This window comes from Schistocerca gregaria, chromosome 4 (assembly GCF_023897955.1).
Source record: "Schistocerca gregaria isolate iqSchGreg1 chromosome 4, iqSchGreg1.2, whole genome shotgun sequence".
NCBI lineage: Eukaryota > Metazoa > Arthropoda > Insecta > Orthoptera > Acrididae > Schistocerca > Schistocerca gregaria.
In genome coordinates this window covers 724368700-724385163 of record NC_064923.1, presented here as the reverse complement: position 1 = coordinate 724385163, position 16464 = coordinate 724368700, and the positions used below count along the sequence as shown (strand labels likewise).

The following is a 16464-nucleotide window of genomic DNA, read 5'->3' as shown; positions in this document are numbered from 1 at the left end:
CACCCCCAACCCCCCCCCCCCCCCCCCCTCCCCAGCAAACTGTAGTATGCACCCACTTGATTTTCCCTACTTGTCTACTTGTGGTTCCCAATAAACCTGCGATTTCAGTCCATAGATGACGATCTATATCCCGATTATGGTATCTTTCATCCTCAAGATGCCACAAACTTGCTCTTTCTTGAATAAAACTTATAAGTTGCTCACAATCCCTATTTCTTGTGTCGTCGGTTGATTTTGACCGAAGGAACCGAATTGATTTGAATTTCACCGATTGCCGTCCGGAGTCTATATGTTTCGACCATGAGGTCGGCTACAGCATGACGGCGCACGTGGTCACTTACTGATCTGAAAAGTTCAGTCGTCTTCGGCAGACGGTCGTCGGCTGAATCCACTGACATCCGCGCCACTATGACCAGAGCCTTAGTGAGAGTGGACTTTGCTACCGTTGCAATGTTTCTGCGTTATCTTATTCCAGTTGTTCGCCAACATAGAGTATATATATCTAGGAAGAGAGCATAGTCTACTGGACATGTTCTCAACATCAAACCGTTCTAGTCAAGTGATTTTGGGACGATGCTGCTTGTCTACAGTTTGCAGTAATAGCGACACTTGAAGATCGTACATATTCGCCTTGTTTTATATGCGTTTCTGCATGTTTGAGTTTTAGTAACATCGGTGGTGTAGTCTTGTCGTTGCTACCGATATAAAGAGAAATATGTGAAAGGAGGGCCAGTTGCTTTTCGTAGGTGTGTACAGCAAACGTGTTGTTGTAAATGTCATATTGATATGAGATGTTGAAAATTATCGAGACACGGTATCATAAAGTCTTGTAATATACACATAATTTTTGCGATTTTATTACCAGGTGTTTACAAGACAAGTGCTAGATACATTTGGAAGTGTATTTGAGTAAACCGTGTAACCCCTCAATGTCATTCAACACGATCACGACACCCTTCCATCGACGTTAACACTCGTGGTGTCACTCGCCTTCATACATGGCAGTGGATGTTTGAAAATTCGTGACCCTAGCTCAATGGTCGTCAATTGATTTAAATGTATTTTCCGGCTGACTCTTAATTCAATTACTGCCACGGGGGTGAGGAGAAAGAACACGTCCTGGTGGTACCAGCATTATGCGTATTTAGATGTTCGATTAATCTGAATGGTTTGCAATGCTCCAGCGATTTTATTCGAACTCCTAGCTGATGTACCAACAAGGACCATTTTCGCAGATAAACATGCAAGTACGTAATGGATGTTCAGTTTCTGAATATAGTTCGTCGCACTCACACATTATACATCCGCTATAAGAACAATTTCATGCATTTATATTTTTGGTGTCCCACAATATTGGTTGGCTAAATATTATGACGATACGTTGCATACAACTTCCACAGATATTGTTTATCATGTAGTCAAGCCTACGTAAGCCGGCCGCGGTGGTCTCGCGGTCCTAGGCGCGCAGTCCGGAACCGTGCGACTGCTACGGTCGCAGGTTCGAATCCTGCTTCGGGCATGGATGTGTGTGATGTCCTTAGGTTAGTTAGGTTTAAGTAGTTCTAAGTTCTAGGGGACTAATGACCACAGCAGTTGAGTGCTCAGAGCTATTTGGACCATTTTTTGAAGACTACGTATGTAATGAAGCCAAAATCGTGGATAAAATTGAAATGTAGTTTGTTTATTAACACTTTTCTTTTCACTAATTAAATATGAAATATGAATCGGGATTGGAGGTGATGATCCTATCCTTCTTTTTTAGTATTTTAGGTCCCCGTTGATTAATATCTGGTAGTTAATAAAGGAACTATTTTTTTATGCTGGCGCGTTGTTTGTATCAGTTGCCCCCGCAACCGTCCAATGATAAGATTCTATTAATGTTCCGCGCACACGCGTTTCACCATTTTATAAAATGTAGAATTACGTACACTATATCTTTCCGTTGCGTACAACTTTCGTGGGCTCCACAACGATAGTAGTTTTTCAAGAGTATTTTTCCCAGCTAACACAAAGTTCGAATTATGTTGTCGGATTCATTTTCACTTCACCCGACAATAAACGTAATATATTTTAAACGTGTTTGAAGAGTCTTTAAATAATCTCCTTGACGAATTTCGTAGTCGCGTACCACTTTTTCATCGACAACTGAAGGCAGAGAGCTCAATAATGTGTTACATGTTCTTTTATATGTATTAAAAAATAAACGCGCCCCTATATCTTTCTATCCCGCTTGGTCTTTGCTACTTTGCTTTTCATTACCTTTCTTTATATTGCTTCTTAGTAATACTGTTTCGTATTACTTTCCCCTTCTTAATTCTTTCCCGATTTTAATTAATATGATGCTAATTGACACGCCTGCACCCAAAGTACCGTTATACCCGCCAGTCAATGTATACATATTGGTACTATGTTCATATGCAGACAAAATTTAGACATGTCAGTGATACATTCCCTCCAGTTTTTGCAGGTTTTCAAACCCTTGTCTGTATCTGAGTAGTTCTGTATGAGACAATTTCCTACACGCTGTAATTCTAACATACCTAATTAATTATAACAGATTCGATAATATGAATCAGTGCAATAGAAAACATAAAAAAGTTGTTGGCTGCCACTTCTTTTATTACTCCAAAACACGAGCAATGATCTTGCATTTTTTAAATTCTTTGTGCATGGTTTATGGTTTTACGTTTTGATGAGATGGCGAAAAAATGTTATAGTTATGCTTGCGTCAAAAAGAAAAACTGAAAATAATAATGGAAAAGCAGGTGGTGCAAGTCGGTTACCGCATTTACTGTAACAATTTCATAGTTCCCCATAGTTCCAAATGCGTTGTCTTTTTGTAACACTTCGGCACTGTGTACTGTACTGTAACGTAGTTAATTAGAATAGGGATTGGACAATATGAATAAGTGAAACAGAAAACGTAATAAAATATTGTTGGCTGTCTTGTCTTATCCCATTATCGAAAAACGTAAATCAAGTGGAATCTGAGCTATGATACTGGGCGAAAATCATTAAGCCATTGCTCTCCACATCTTTAAGCCGACTTCATTTCCTGGTATAAAATTGTTAAGATGTCTGTAAGTCGCTTGTACAAAGTTTCATTGTAGCTGCTTCTGAAGGTGATCTATCTGTAGCAGTGAAGTTATAACACACACACAAAACTTGTAGTAATTTTTTTTAAGTCAGACGAATCATGCATAAATCGTGTGGACAGAAACGTGAAATATTGACTTATTAAGCTGCAATCCAAAGAATGTGGGTTGGATTAAGGCGATTTTTGGCGATGATGGCTGCTCCTTAGCGATTATAAATACCCTATGCACTAAAAACTATTCAGTAGTCTTTAGATCTCTTCCTCCAAATCACAGAATCCACAATATTTGCCGTCGTTAAGGATAGTGAAATCTTTCATAATATCTGTGAGGATCTGCTCGAATGACTTCTCATCTCCGCGACATACACGCTAGCAATACGAACAGGAGGCCAGTGAAAGCACACAAACAAATAACAATGCAGATTCAAGATGCACACAACAGTCGATATATACAGAATGAACACAAGAGTCGATTGGACAACTCGTGAAACTCATGATGACGCGTGCCTACGTCATTATGGCGTCAGGTTCTCCCCACCTAGCTTGAGATGAATGCTACCCTCCGAAAACTCACTCCATAGATATTTACAATCCGTAATCGCCATCAAAGATATTACACGAGATTGGCGCAGGTGGAAATCTCTGCCTTGCGGCAGAAGTAGTTCGCCGTGCGCTGCCTAGAGTGCAGCACAGGTGAAGCGGAGACGCCGGAGCGGCGTGCGCGCCGCGCAGCAGCGATCAATACGACGTAGGAGTCGTCGGGCTTTAAGCAGCTAGCGTACGCGGGCGCTGCTATACGACTATTGCAGCCGTGGGCGGGAGACGGTCATCCGGTACGGACAGTGGAGGCATGGTCTGCGTCGCGCTGCACAGCTGACTGCGAGGACGGCACCATGGCACCTGTCAGAGAAGGTGGGTGTGCCGCTGCCGCCGGCGCGCGCTCCGCCCGAGTACTCGCGCTACCATTCATAACTCCACGCCCATTGATTTTTTAGCCGGGATCTTGTAGTACAACTGACGGCGCTCCCCGTAACTTTTAGGCACGTGCTGGAGAATACGGCGAGGCGTCAGCTACGTTGTCTTCGCCTCTCCTGCAGAGCGCTGCTCATCTTCACGCGAGAAATCATTGTTATTTCGTAGCTCGTATAACACAAACAAACAGCTTTAAACTTTCTGCCTCAGCGTGAAAAGATAAAAAATAACTTTTTCTGTTGTTAATACAATGTTCTTCCTCAAAAAGGCAATGAGTCTGTGGACGTGTACCTCCGCAAATAACTTTTCCGTAACATGCTAAGCAGCCTATAATACCCTTACTTTCGTTTGATCAAGTTTATTATTCATTTTTTGCCGGTACAGGTATCAGGAATGATTCCCAAGTGTAAAAAAAGTTAATTTGAATACATTCTAAACCAAAGGACTCAATACATAAAATTTTATCAAACGCAAATTACTAAAAATAGTGGAAAATAACGAAGACGTCAGAAAGGAATTTTCTGGTAGAGTAAAGGATCGCTGTAGTTTGCCATGCGCAAAGTAAACATTACTTGAATAAGCTTCTGAACTGTAAGAGACATCTGCCCGAGTCAGTGCAACAGGTATCTCCGAACCCGAAGTAATATCGAACGATTTACTTCGATGCCTGTTCCTCCCCCCTTTCTCTCGCGCACGCTGGGAGAAAACAAACGATGATAACATTGTAGCGACCGAATATTGCCTGCGGGTGTCTGATGACTAAGCGATGAATCTTTTTACTTAACTGCAGTTACTAATATCTCATTGAGTGGAAGGACAGGATTACTTTTAGCACAACATTCATGAGGGATTTTATCATTTTCTGTCAAATTTTTTGACTAACTGGTCGCTTCCAATATCATACCAGTGAGAGGGCAAAGCAATAATTATCTACGCTTATATCAAATGTTTGCTGTTGCAGTAGTTACATATGAATTTTACAAGGTTTGCTGCTTCCATTTTTCCGATACACCTTTCGTAATTTAGCTACGTGGAAGAGAAAGTGTGTGTCTGTGTGTTTTGTTGCAGACGATGTATAAGCATTACCGTATCCGTGTTCATACTTTTTCTTTTAAAAACACATATTCATAGCATCTAGTTCGCCGAGGACTGTATGCCCATTCATTAAAATCACTACTCACTTTTAAACTGTGAAAAATGTGCTCATATTGTTTTTCGCTGTTTATCTACTATGTTAGCAAGGCAATGAAACTAATGTTTGAACAGCGCAGTAATTTAATCATTTATGCTGATAATATTAACTATTTTCCAATAGAAGTTGTTTTAAAAAATGCAGTTACGGAATCAAATATGGTGAAAAGATAATCTGTTCCTCGGAAGGCGTTGCGCGGAATGTCAAAGAGATAAGTCATCAAAGGCCATTGATTTTTACTTTTTCTCTTTCATCGTTTTTGATACTATTATAGTTTTATTACCAAAAAAATTCATCTGTTGACGGGCATAAATTTATTCCGTACAATTATAGGTAAAAAATGATTGTACTGTCCGACAAACGCTCTGCGGTATGCTAGTCAAACTACGCTGCCACTAGCAAAACCAATACAAACGATGTCTATATGACGAGCATTCGAAAGGAGTGTTTGTAACATTAAAACCCGTTTTCGACGTTTGTTATACGTGTTAATTTCATCCAGACGACGAATCTGTTATTATTAAAAATAAAATAAATTTAACTTTAATGAATATTACATAAGACTCCGTGTCTTTATTTAATGAAATTATTTATGCGTAGATCCAGCAGTCAGTTTAACTTATTTTTGTTTTTGACAATGTCGGTTTCGAGTGGTGCATCTCTGACATTGCGTAGCGGTTTTCGTGTACGTAATGCAACAGCGTTATGTAAAAAATAATGTTCACAGTTACGATAACCTTTGAAAAAAATAATATTTTGTTCGACTGAAATGATTTCACAAGTTTCCTCCTGTGAATGGAGCAAGAAGGTACAGCAACACTGTGATAAATTTCCTAACGTATGATGTAATTACAAGGATAATTACTTAGTGCCCTGAAACGCAAAAAATATCATACATTTCCATACGAATTTTACATCGTCTTTCACGCAGCAGTAATGTGGAAGTCAGTTAAATGCTGAAACTCCTCGATATACTGCTCTACATTCATCAACGCAAACCTGCGTCATGTAATGATCCGTTTCGTCGCCCGAAATCGACAATGAAAACAAATAAATGTAATTTTGCATAAATCGTTGCTACCTCTCCTCATTAACGATTTCAAAACCAGAACAGAATGTCATCAGCATGTTACGCCCTTGGAGTCCTATCATCAGTGAGTAATATGCAGTGTCTTTTAGGTACATATTATTCATATGTACACTCAGTTCTTAGCTATGGCATTCTTTTTTGGGGAACAAATGCACAAAATATGAACACAATTTTCAAACTCCAGAAAAGAGCCATAAGAATCATAACCAAAAACACTAGTCGAGCTCATTGTAAAGATCTGTTCAGAAAACTGGGGATTTTAACTGCTCCATGTGAATACATTTACCAGTCAGTTGTACACATTATAAATAACATTTGTAATTACTGCACAAACAGCTCTGTCCATGACCGTGAGACAAGAGATAGACTCAACTAACATTTACAAAGAAAAAATTAACATAAAACTCAAAACAGCATTTTCTACGAAGGAATAAAACTGTACAATAAATTATCAAAAGAGATTAAAGAAATTGCAAAAATACACTTATTTAAAAAGGGAGCCAGAAAGTACCTGTCATGCAATACATTTTATGCATTGAAGGATTACTTGGCTAAAACAGAGTGGGGGTATGATAAAAATGCTATACAAATAAATAATAATAATAATGATTATAAAATATCCAACATTCCACATAACACCTTCACTTTATGTTTTTTTGCTCCTGTTTTTTCCTTTCTAGAAATACTTACCGCCAAGCTATGCATGGCACAGTACTAATACCCCTTCCTCTTTCTGAGCTCAACATCTCGCTCATTATGGAAGGATGCTCATTCAGTTTTTCAGGATTGCAAATGGGAAGTTGCGGTACAGAAAATGGCTGAGAGATCACCAATGTGTGTGTGTGTGTGTGTGTGTGTGTGTGTGTGTGTGTGTGTAGTGACTGAAGTGTTATGAAACAATGTGTGTATAGTGTGTGCAGTGACTGATAGTGAGATATGACAGGACAATGTGGCATTACATTATTTAATAAGTTATTTGTAAATAATTATTGTATACCAAGAATAAATCTAGTGATTGCCTCTAACTAGAAGTCTGTAAATATATGTGTATACGAATTAGCTTATTTTAAATTGATCTAAATTTGTACATACGTTGACATGTCCTACATCCTTGTAAAAAGAGATCTACGGATGAATAAAGCTACTACTACTAAACATTCAACAATTCGTTAACAGCTAGTACCCTGCCGAACTAAACGGTCACTTTTATCAATGGAATGAGTCTGATGTGGAAAAAACTGTATAAGCTGAATTTTTATTTTGTTATCAACTAAACGTGTCTCACACAATTTTTATGAATCTCCACTGATCTACAAAGAGATAAGAGAAATGACTGTTTTCTTAACTATAAAAATTTTGTTTGAAGGTACGTCGTATTTCGTAACAGCACTTACAGGTATAGCTCTCGCCCGCCTTAACTTCATATATCCTTTATTTCGAAATTCCACAGAGAACAAATTCTTCTATGCAGTGTTACGTTTCAGTAGCATGTCGTAAGGTACCTGAAAATCCGTGGGTTAAATATTGACTCTCTGAAATCCAATTAAAACGCTTCTTTTGTTTCTGGAGAAGTCTGTTTTGGGTGTCTGACTTTTTGCAGTGGTGTGCTGTCGACTTCGCCCTGCATAGAGCTCGAGATTCGGCCACTTGGCACGTGGCCCGGAACGGTTGGGTCAGTCTAATGGCGCGGTCATCATCCAATAGAGCGTCCTAACGAGGAACATAGAGTTCTCGTCCACGTGGAAAGGAAAAGCGGAAAACAAGTAAAGCGTGATGCAAAATCGTGACCGTGATAATCGAAGTTGGTAAACCCCTAATGTTTTATGTGTCGTCTTTCTTTCGTGGATGTGGCGTTCTACGCCTGCAATCATACCCTATGAGTGAACATCCAGTGTATAGATGCAAGGAAATAAGATCATTACAAATGGAGCACCTGTACTAATTTCCGTTTTGTACTCATATTTGGTCAGTATGTAATAGGTGTGTGGCGAGGAGAGGAGGGAGGCATCAATATGTATTTAAAATCTTGCGGCAACACAGGATTTCAGACTCTAATGATTAACCCTTCATGTGATGTACGGCAGCTAGATTATTTCTCCCACTATTGTTTGTAGGATATTTTTTTAATATTCCTGAGGAAGTACTGGCAACTACCTATCACTATGTTTTCAAAGGTGTTCTATTACCCTTTACCAGCTTTGTTGTATCCACAGCGATATAGGTAGTTCGCACGTTTAGATTTGTGCGCTTAATAAAATATAGAGAGACTGATAAAGCGAGGATAAAGCTAAGCTATCAGGGCTCGTATTTACTTTTGTGTGACGTGCAACTAAATGTTACTACAGTAACTATTGCTACATGTGAACGTAAAGGGGTACATTTACCGCCATCTACATGTGTGCGTATCGCTATCCCTCGACTTTTGTCACCTCTCTTGACAAAGACATGGGACAGCGGTATGTTCGCATGCAGTTGGTGGTAGTATAGCGTACGCAAGGTATAAAAAGGCATTGCATTGGTGGACCTATGATTTGTACTCAGATGATTCACGTGGAAGGGTTTCCGACGTTATTATAGCCGAACGATGGGAATTACACTACTGGCCTTAACATTGCTACGCCACGAAGACGACGTGCTACAGACGCGAAATTTAACCGACAGGAAGAAGAAGCTGTGATATGCAAATGATTAGCTTTTCAGAGCATTCAGACAAGGTTGGCGCCGGTGGCGACACCTACAACGTGCTGACAAGAGGAAATACACAAACAGCAGTTGACCGGCGTTGCCTGGTGAAACGTTGTTGTGATGCCTCGTGTAAGGAGAAGAAATTAGTACCATCTCGTTTCCGACTTTGTGATTGTAGCCTATCGCGATTGAGGGTTATCGTATCGCTGCTCGCGTTGGTCGAGATCCAATGACTGTTAGCAGAATATGGAATCGGTGGGTTCAGGAGAGTAATACGGAACGCCGTGCTGGAACCCAACGGCCTCGTATCACTAGCAGTCGAGATGACAGGCATGTTATCCGCATGGCTGTAACGGATAGTGCAGCTACGTCTCGATCCCCGAGTCAACACATGGGGACGTTTGCAAGACAACAACCATCTGCACGAACAGTTCGACGACGTTTGCAGCAGCATGGACTATCAGCTCGGAGACCACCTCTGCAGTTACCCTTGACGCTGCAACACAGGCAGAAGCGCCTGCGATGGTGTACTCAACGACGAACCTAGGTGCACGAATGGCAGAACGTCATTTTTTCGGATGAATCCAGGTTCTCTTTACAGCATCATGATGGTCGCATCCGTGTTGGGCGACATCGCGGTGAACGCACATTGGAAGCGTGTATTCGTCATCGCCATATTGGCGTATCACCCGGGTGATGGTATGGGGTGCCATTGGTTACACGTCTCGGTCACCTCTTGTTCGTAGTGACGGCACCATGAACAATGGACGTTACGTTCCAGATGTGTAACGACCCGTGTCTCTACCCTTCATTCGGTCCCTGCGAAACCTAACGTTTCAGCAGGATAATGCACGACGGCATGTTGCAGGTCCTGTACGGGCCTTTCTGGATACAGAAAATGTTCCACTGCTGCCCTGGCCAGCACATTCTCCAGATCTCTCACCAATTGAAAACGTCCGGTCAAGGTGGCCGAGCAACTGGCTCGTCACAATACGCCAGTCACTACTCTTGATGAACTGTGGTATCGTGTTGAAGCTGCACGGGCAGCTGTACCTGTACGCCCAGGCGTATCGAGGCCGTTATTGCTGCCAGAGGTGGTTTTTCTGGATACTGATTTCTCAGGATCTATGCACCCAAATTGCGTGAAAATGTAGTCACATGTCAGTTCTAGTATAATATATTTGTCCAATGAATAGCCGTTTGTCATCTGCATTTCTTCTTGGTGTAGCAATTTTAATGGCCAGTAGTGTACATATTGGATTTACGCCTCCGTAACTGAAACTGGTGAGCATCTATCAGGGAAAATCTTGTGACTGTGTTCAGACCCGCGTGTTCTTGTAATGACTTATTTCCTCCATGCTACTTCGGTTAGTCAGTGAAATGGTGTATATATTTGAAGGGTGGCAAGCACTTAGTTGTTACCTTAATCTCACCGTTTTATGGCAATATCTCCAGCATTAAGTTTCTCAATTCGTGTTCTGTTTCAGCTACCTTTTAATGCCAAAGGTACAGAACACTGTTAAAATTTTGCTGTCGTTTTACTTTCGCAAAATGGTCCAAATGGCTCTGAGCACTATGCGACTAAACATCTAAGGTCATCAGTCCCCTAGAACTTAGAACTACTTAACCCTAACTAACTTAAGGATATCACACACATCAATGCCCGAGGCAAGATTCGAATCAGCGACCGTAGCAGTCACGCGGTTCCGGACTGGAGCGCCTAGAACCGCTCGGCTACCGTGGCCGGCAAACTTTCGCAATTCTGAGGTATCTATTGTGAGCTGTGTCTACCGTTCTGGTAACATGGTTTCTCCTTATGTTCTAGTACGTGGAGCATCGCTTGATACTTTGCTGTAATCAGCTGGCTCCCTCTGTCAGTTAGACGTTCATGTAAGCTGCGAGCACCACGGTGGCATTTCGCTTCTTCGTACGGAAGTCAGTTCGTTCATCAATGTGGTTCATGTATTTCTTGTTATTAAATTTTCTCACTGTATAACAGACGAATCTCCTGTTAAGAATATCATAAGCTTGAGTAAACATTTCTTAAAATCCATTTGATGCTTTCGGAGTCTTTCATTTTATCTGTTTAATTAAGTTTTATGTGGATTCATACTGAATATTGAAAGATTCACTTTTGCTCATTTGCGTTAAAACACGATGAATTTTCTTAATTACATTTTTGGTTGTAGCTGAAACCTTTATTTCAAATTAAGATAACAACAGTACCACTGAGCTCAGTACGTTGGTTAATTATCGTTAACGAAGAGTTGATTTTATGTAAAGGTTACTCTTGTACCAAATTTCCTTAAAAAAGAGAAAGAAGGAACGAAGCGACTCTCAGCAATAAATGCATTATTAAAAAAGTGATTCTTTTCTGGGTAATCATCCCTTGCCACTCCCACGTCCATACATTTGCTATCCAGGACCATTTCAAGTTTTACTTATCGTGCCAATACTGCCGCTACATGTACAACAAAACGCCGAAGAATCATGGTGCGTGAAACAATTGAGCATGGTGGAAATCTATCATTGTGTGTAACTTTCGCATGGGTAACTTCATTTTCGTTGGTTTGTTGCCTATAAACAATACCAGTAAAATCGACTAAAAAATTTGAACGAGTGCGACCTTTTAAAAGCAAGAAGACAGCAGTCGCCAACACTAAAAATCGTACCAATAAAAAAGCTGACATCATGGAATCACCGGCAAGTGTAAATCATTATAATAGGATGAGAGCTCAAATCATAACCTTCACAACAGTGTTGACTTCGATTTTTATTGCGCATTTTGTGATGTTAAATTGTTTTTGTTTTCTGTAAGGTGGTTAATTTTTTTATTTTTCCTCTGTAGTACTTAAACGCCCTTTACTGCAAAAAACGGTGATGACGATGATGATGACTGTCATGGCCCCTCTAGTCACGAAGACTGATCTCAGTTTGTATCTCGGCCATGCCTCTGGAGTCACTCAGTAGTTTCACTCATTCGGGTGTCGGGTTTCGCTCCAGGACTCCACATACGAGGTGGAATCCAAAATTTTTGGGACTGGTGCTGCCATCTGGAGAGTAGGAGTAGTAGATCTTTGCAGCGCTAGGTGGCGAGAGCTGCATATCTGATGAGTCAGTGTGTGGAGTGGTATTCAGCTGGGAGGAGGTGTTGCGTGTCAACAGTGATTTCCGTAAGACTCTGTGTTTGGCGATTTTACGATGGACCCGCGAAGAGAACAACGCGTGCATATCAAATTCTAGCAAATCTCGAGAAAAGTGTTTCGGAGACCCTTGCAATGATCCAACAAGTGTTTGGGGGACAGAGCACGAGCCGTACGCGTGTGTTTGAGTGGCATGCTCAGTTCAGGGCCGGCCGTACAGACGTCGAAGATGATGCTCACACTGGAAGGTCCATTAGCCGCACAACGCTAGACATTGTACACAAACTTCAACAATTGATTCGTGCGGATCGACGTCGAACCATTGAAGACCTTGCGGATGAAGTGGGTATTGGTTATGGAACATATCAACGAATGTTGACTGATTTATTGGGCACGCATCGTGTCGCCGCAAAATTTTTGCCAAGGAGCGTGACTGCCAATCAGAAGACACAGCATGTTGAAGTGTGCGCAGACCTTCGTCAGACTGCATCTGATGATCCAACCTTCTTGTCACGGGTTATCACCGGCGACGAGAGCTGAATTTATGGTTATGACCCAGAGACAAAGTAGAAATCATCCTAGTGGAAGGGCCCAGGCTCTCCAAGATCCAAAAGAGCAAGACAGGTGAACAGCAAATTGAAGAGCATATCACCGTTTTCTTTGATACCAAGGGAATTGTGCACAAAGAACTCGTCCCACCCAACCAAACAATGAATTCCGCATACTACTGTGACGTTTCGTGATGGCTCGGTGAAAACGTGTGGCGATGATGGCCCGAAGTTTGGCGTCAAGGGAACTGGCTGCTGCATCACGACAACATGCCCTGTCACATGCCCTTGCTCACCAGGACGTTTTTGGCAAAAAAACAACATGGCGGTTGTACCCCACCCACCGTACTCGCCAGATTTGGCACCTTGCGACTTTGCACTATTCCCAGAACTGAAACTCAAGTTGAAACGCTGTCGGTTCGACACTCTAGAGAGGATTCAAGAAGCATCACTGGCGGTGATGAACACCCTCAAAGAACAGGACTTCCAGAAAACGTTTGACCAGTGGCAGAAGCACTGGGCCCAGTCGGTACATGCAGATGGGAACTACTTTGAGGGTGATGGTGACCATTAGTCCAAAGGTAAGGTTTTCAACAGGACGGCAGCACCAGTCCCGAAAATTCTTCGTCTGGCTAAGAAAATTTGTACAAAAATCAGTTGTTCAATTTCTATGGAGTCTTTGTGTTCACTACAGCCTTTTATTGAAGGTCATGTGTGGAGGAAACAACATATAAGGTGAGTTAAGAGGATGTGTACTGCGTATTTTTTTGCGGTTCATCCTCATTTGAGTTATAGTTTACTATAACCTTTCAGACAGTATAAAATTTCGCTGCAGCAGTTTCCCAACTACGATTCCGGGATATGGCGCGCCAGTCCGTCAGCCACAGTTACCCGCTAATTTCCGGCCGCGGAAACATACGAATTACTTCCCGTTCCCGATAACGCACCCTCCTTCACTCTACCCTTCAGAAGCGCCAGCATCGCTCGTGGAGAATTTGTACCAGTAAGAGCCTCCTTCCCAGTCCTCTGAATTCCATGTTTCTCTTCCGCTGCGCATTCGCCTACATATCTACACCCTAAGTTCGCAAGCCACCTTAAGGTGTGTCGTGGAGAGTAACGTGAGGAACACTGTATACACAAACATTAGATTCTTCTACACTCAGCATGGACACTTAAGAAACAGCTTTATTTAGCCACGTGAAAAGGGGTCATTATACGCAGAGAGAGAGAGAGAGAGAGAGAGAGAGAGAGAGAGAGAGAGAGAGAGAGAGACATTAAAAATAAAATAAAGTTAACTAAAACACCTTTCCGATTATGCGGCTGACCAGTTTCTGAACATCTCGCAGTCGAAAATGCCGTACTAGTCGCTTCCTTTCATGACCAATCAAAACATGAAATGAGATGTAGTGAATTTGCTTTATTTCTTATATCTGTGGCAGCTTATATTTGCATTTACGCAGAGAATACCAGAAAAAACGCACAGTCCAAATAGCTATTTCCAACGGTGGAGCGACATGAAGTTCGAGCAAGGCTTTGGGCGTCCATATAGCTGTCCTACGTTCAGACAGTAAAGAAAGGTAACTATTAAGCTCGATGTAAACATTTTAGGTGGCCACGACCATTCAGTGGTGCAGAAAGGAGATTACATCCTCCAACATGCATCAAACTAGTCTTTAGACAAGTTTGATGCAGCTCTCCATGCTAGTCTATACTGTGTAAGCCTCTTCACCTCAGCGGAATTGCTGCAACCTCCACCCACTTGTATAAATTGTATGTAAGTCGTGGTCTCCCTTTTTCCTTCTATATTTATAACCTGCCACGCTTCCTTATGTCATTAAACTGATGGATCCTTGATGTCCCAGGATGTTTCGTACCATTCGATTCCTTCCTCAGTAGGTAATGAGACACTTCCTTTTCACCGTCAATTTCGAAAGAAAAAATGCTGAACTTGCTGCGGGACATCGTGGAATATTCCCGTTTTAGTTTCTATAGCTTCATGACGTTTCGATAAGTGGCGACGCTATACGTAGTCTTCAAAGTGGCGTCTGTAACGGAGGTACGTTCCAAGCAGAGACTTGTTACTGAGTTTCTTTTGGCGGAAAACCAGAGCATCGCAGATATGCATAGGCGCTTGCAGAATGTCTGCGGAGACCTGCCACTGAACGAAAGCACGGTGACTCGTTGGGCGAGAAGTCTGTCATCGCAACCGCACACAGCTGTGACTCCTTCATTGTTGGAACGTGCGGACACTCTCATTCGATGTGATCGATAGATCAGTTCTACACCCCGCTACACAACTATACGTCACTGTTGGTAGTGCTGACTCACTGTTGGGCTACTCAAAGGTGTGTGCCCACTGGGTTCCTCGCCGCCTAACTGAAGACCACGAAAAGCAACGAAGGACCATCTGTGCAGAATTGCTTGCCTGGTCGTGACAGTTTGCTGTCGAATATCGTCACACGCTATGAAAGAAGGGTTCATCACTTCGAACTGGAAACAAAACGACAATCCATGGACTGGCTCCAAACGCCATCTCCTCCGAAGAAAAAGTTCGAAGTCGCACCTTCTGCTGGTGGAATGAAGGCCACCGTCTTCTGGGACTCTGAAGGGGTCATTCTGTTTGATGTCCGCCCTCATGGTGCAACGATTAGCTCTGACGTGTATTGTGTTACCATCAGGAAATTGAAGGGACGACTTCACCGTGTTCGTCGCCAAGTGCTAAGGAGCTTCCCCTTCTCCATGACAACGCGAGGTCTCAAGCAGGTCTGCGCATCTGAGAGGAACTCAGGAAACCTCTCTGGACTGTTCTTCAGATGGCTCTGAGCACTATGGGACTCAACATCTGAGGTCATCGGTCCCATAGACTTAGAGCTACTTAAACGTAAGGACATTACACAGCATCAGCGCCTAGAACCGCTCGGCCACAGCGGCCGGCTGACTGTTCTTCCTCACCTATCCTACAGACCGGACTTCGCGCCTTCTGGCCTTCATCTGTTTGGCCCAATGAAGGATGCACTCCGAGGGAAGCAGTACGTGGGGAGGTTACTGATGCAATAAGACGTCGGCTCCAACGTCGACTGGTACCATGTGGCCATGCAGTTTCTCGCCATAAAGTGGCGTAAGGTCGGCACATTATTTTGAAAATAGGATTTTGTAGCCAAAAGAATGGGGAATAATATCGTGTATAGGAATTCCGAATAAAACCAACCTGTTTTCAGGGAAAAAATGTGTTGCATTACTTATTGAACGGCCCTCGTAGTCAAGTTGTGCATTGTTATTCGACCAACCCAACCGGTCGTAACATTCTTCTATTGCTCACGTTTCAAAAGCTTCTATTCCCTGATTGCCTGCACTGCTTATCTCTTTGAGGGGCAGTGGCTATCACCAGGCATTATCTCTTTCAAGGGCGGTGGTTATCAATGTTAACCACCTATTTTACGACAGCTGTAGACCGAATGGGGCAGCAGCTGTCACTGCGAGCCACACAGTTAGTTGAGGGAGTTCTCCCTAGATGGCATGGCATTGGATATCACGCATTTTGCTTTCCTATTGTTGGTACAGCACAATTCCTTTGTTGCCTTGCAGCAATTTTATGCCGTTTAGTTAGTGTACGTTTTGAAGAACAAATTTGACCCATATATACTACTTTCATTTCCAAGTAAGTTCAAAATGGCTCTGAACACTATGGCACTTAACATCTGAGGTCACCAGTCCCCTAGAACTTACTTACACCTAAC

General features: G+C 42.3%; 1 protein-coding gene across 1 annotated transcript in view; it reads left to right on the top strand.

Annotated features, from left to right (window-relative positions):
- Window positions 1-3758: 3758 nt before the first annotated feature.
- The window catches only part of LOC126268159 (uncharacterized), a 449091-nt gene continuing 436385 nt past the window's right edge, over window positions 3759-16464 (top strand). Inside the window, exon 1 of the mRNA XM_049973708.1 lies at window positions 3759-4009. Coding sequence (XP_049829665.1) covers window positions 3991-4009 — 19 coding nt within the window. The 5' untranslated portion in view covers window positions 3759-3990. The remainder of the gene's footprint in view (window positions 4010-16464) is intronic.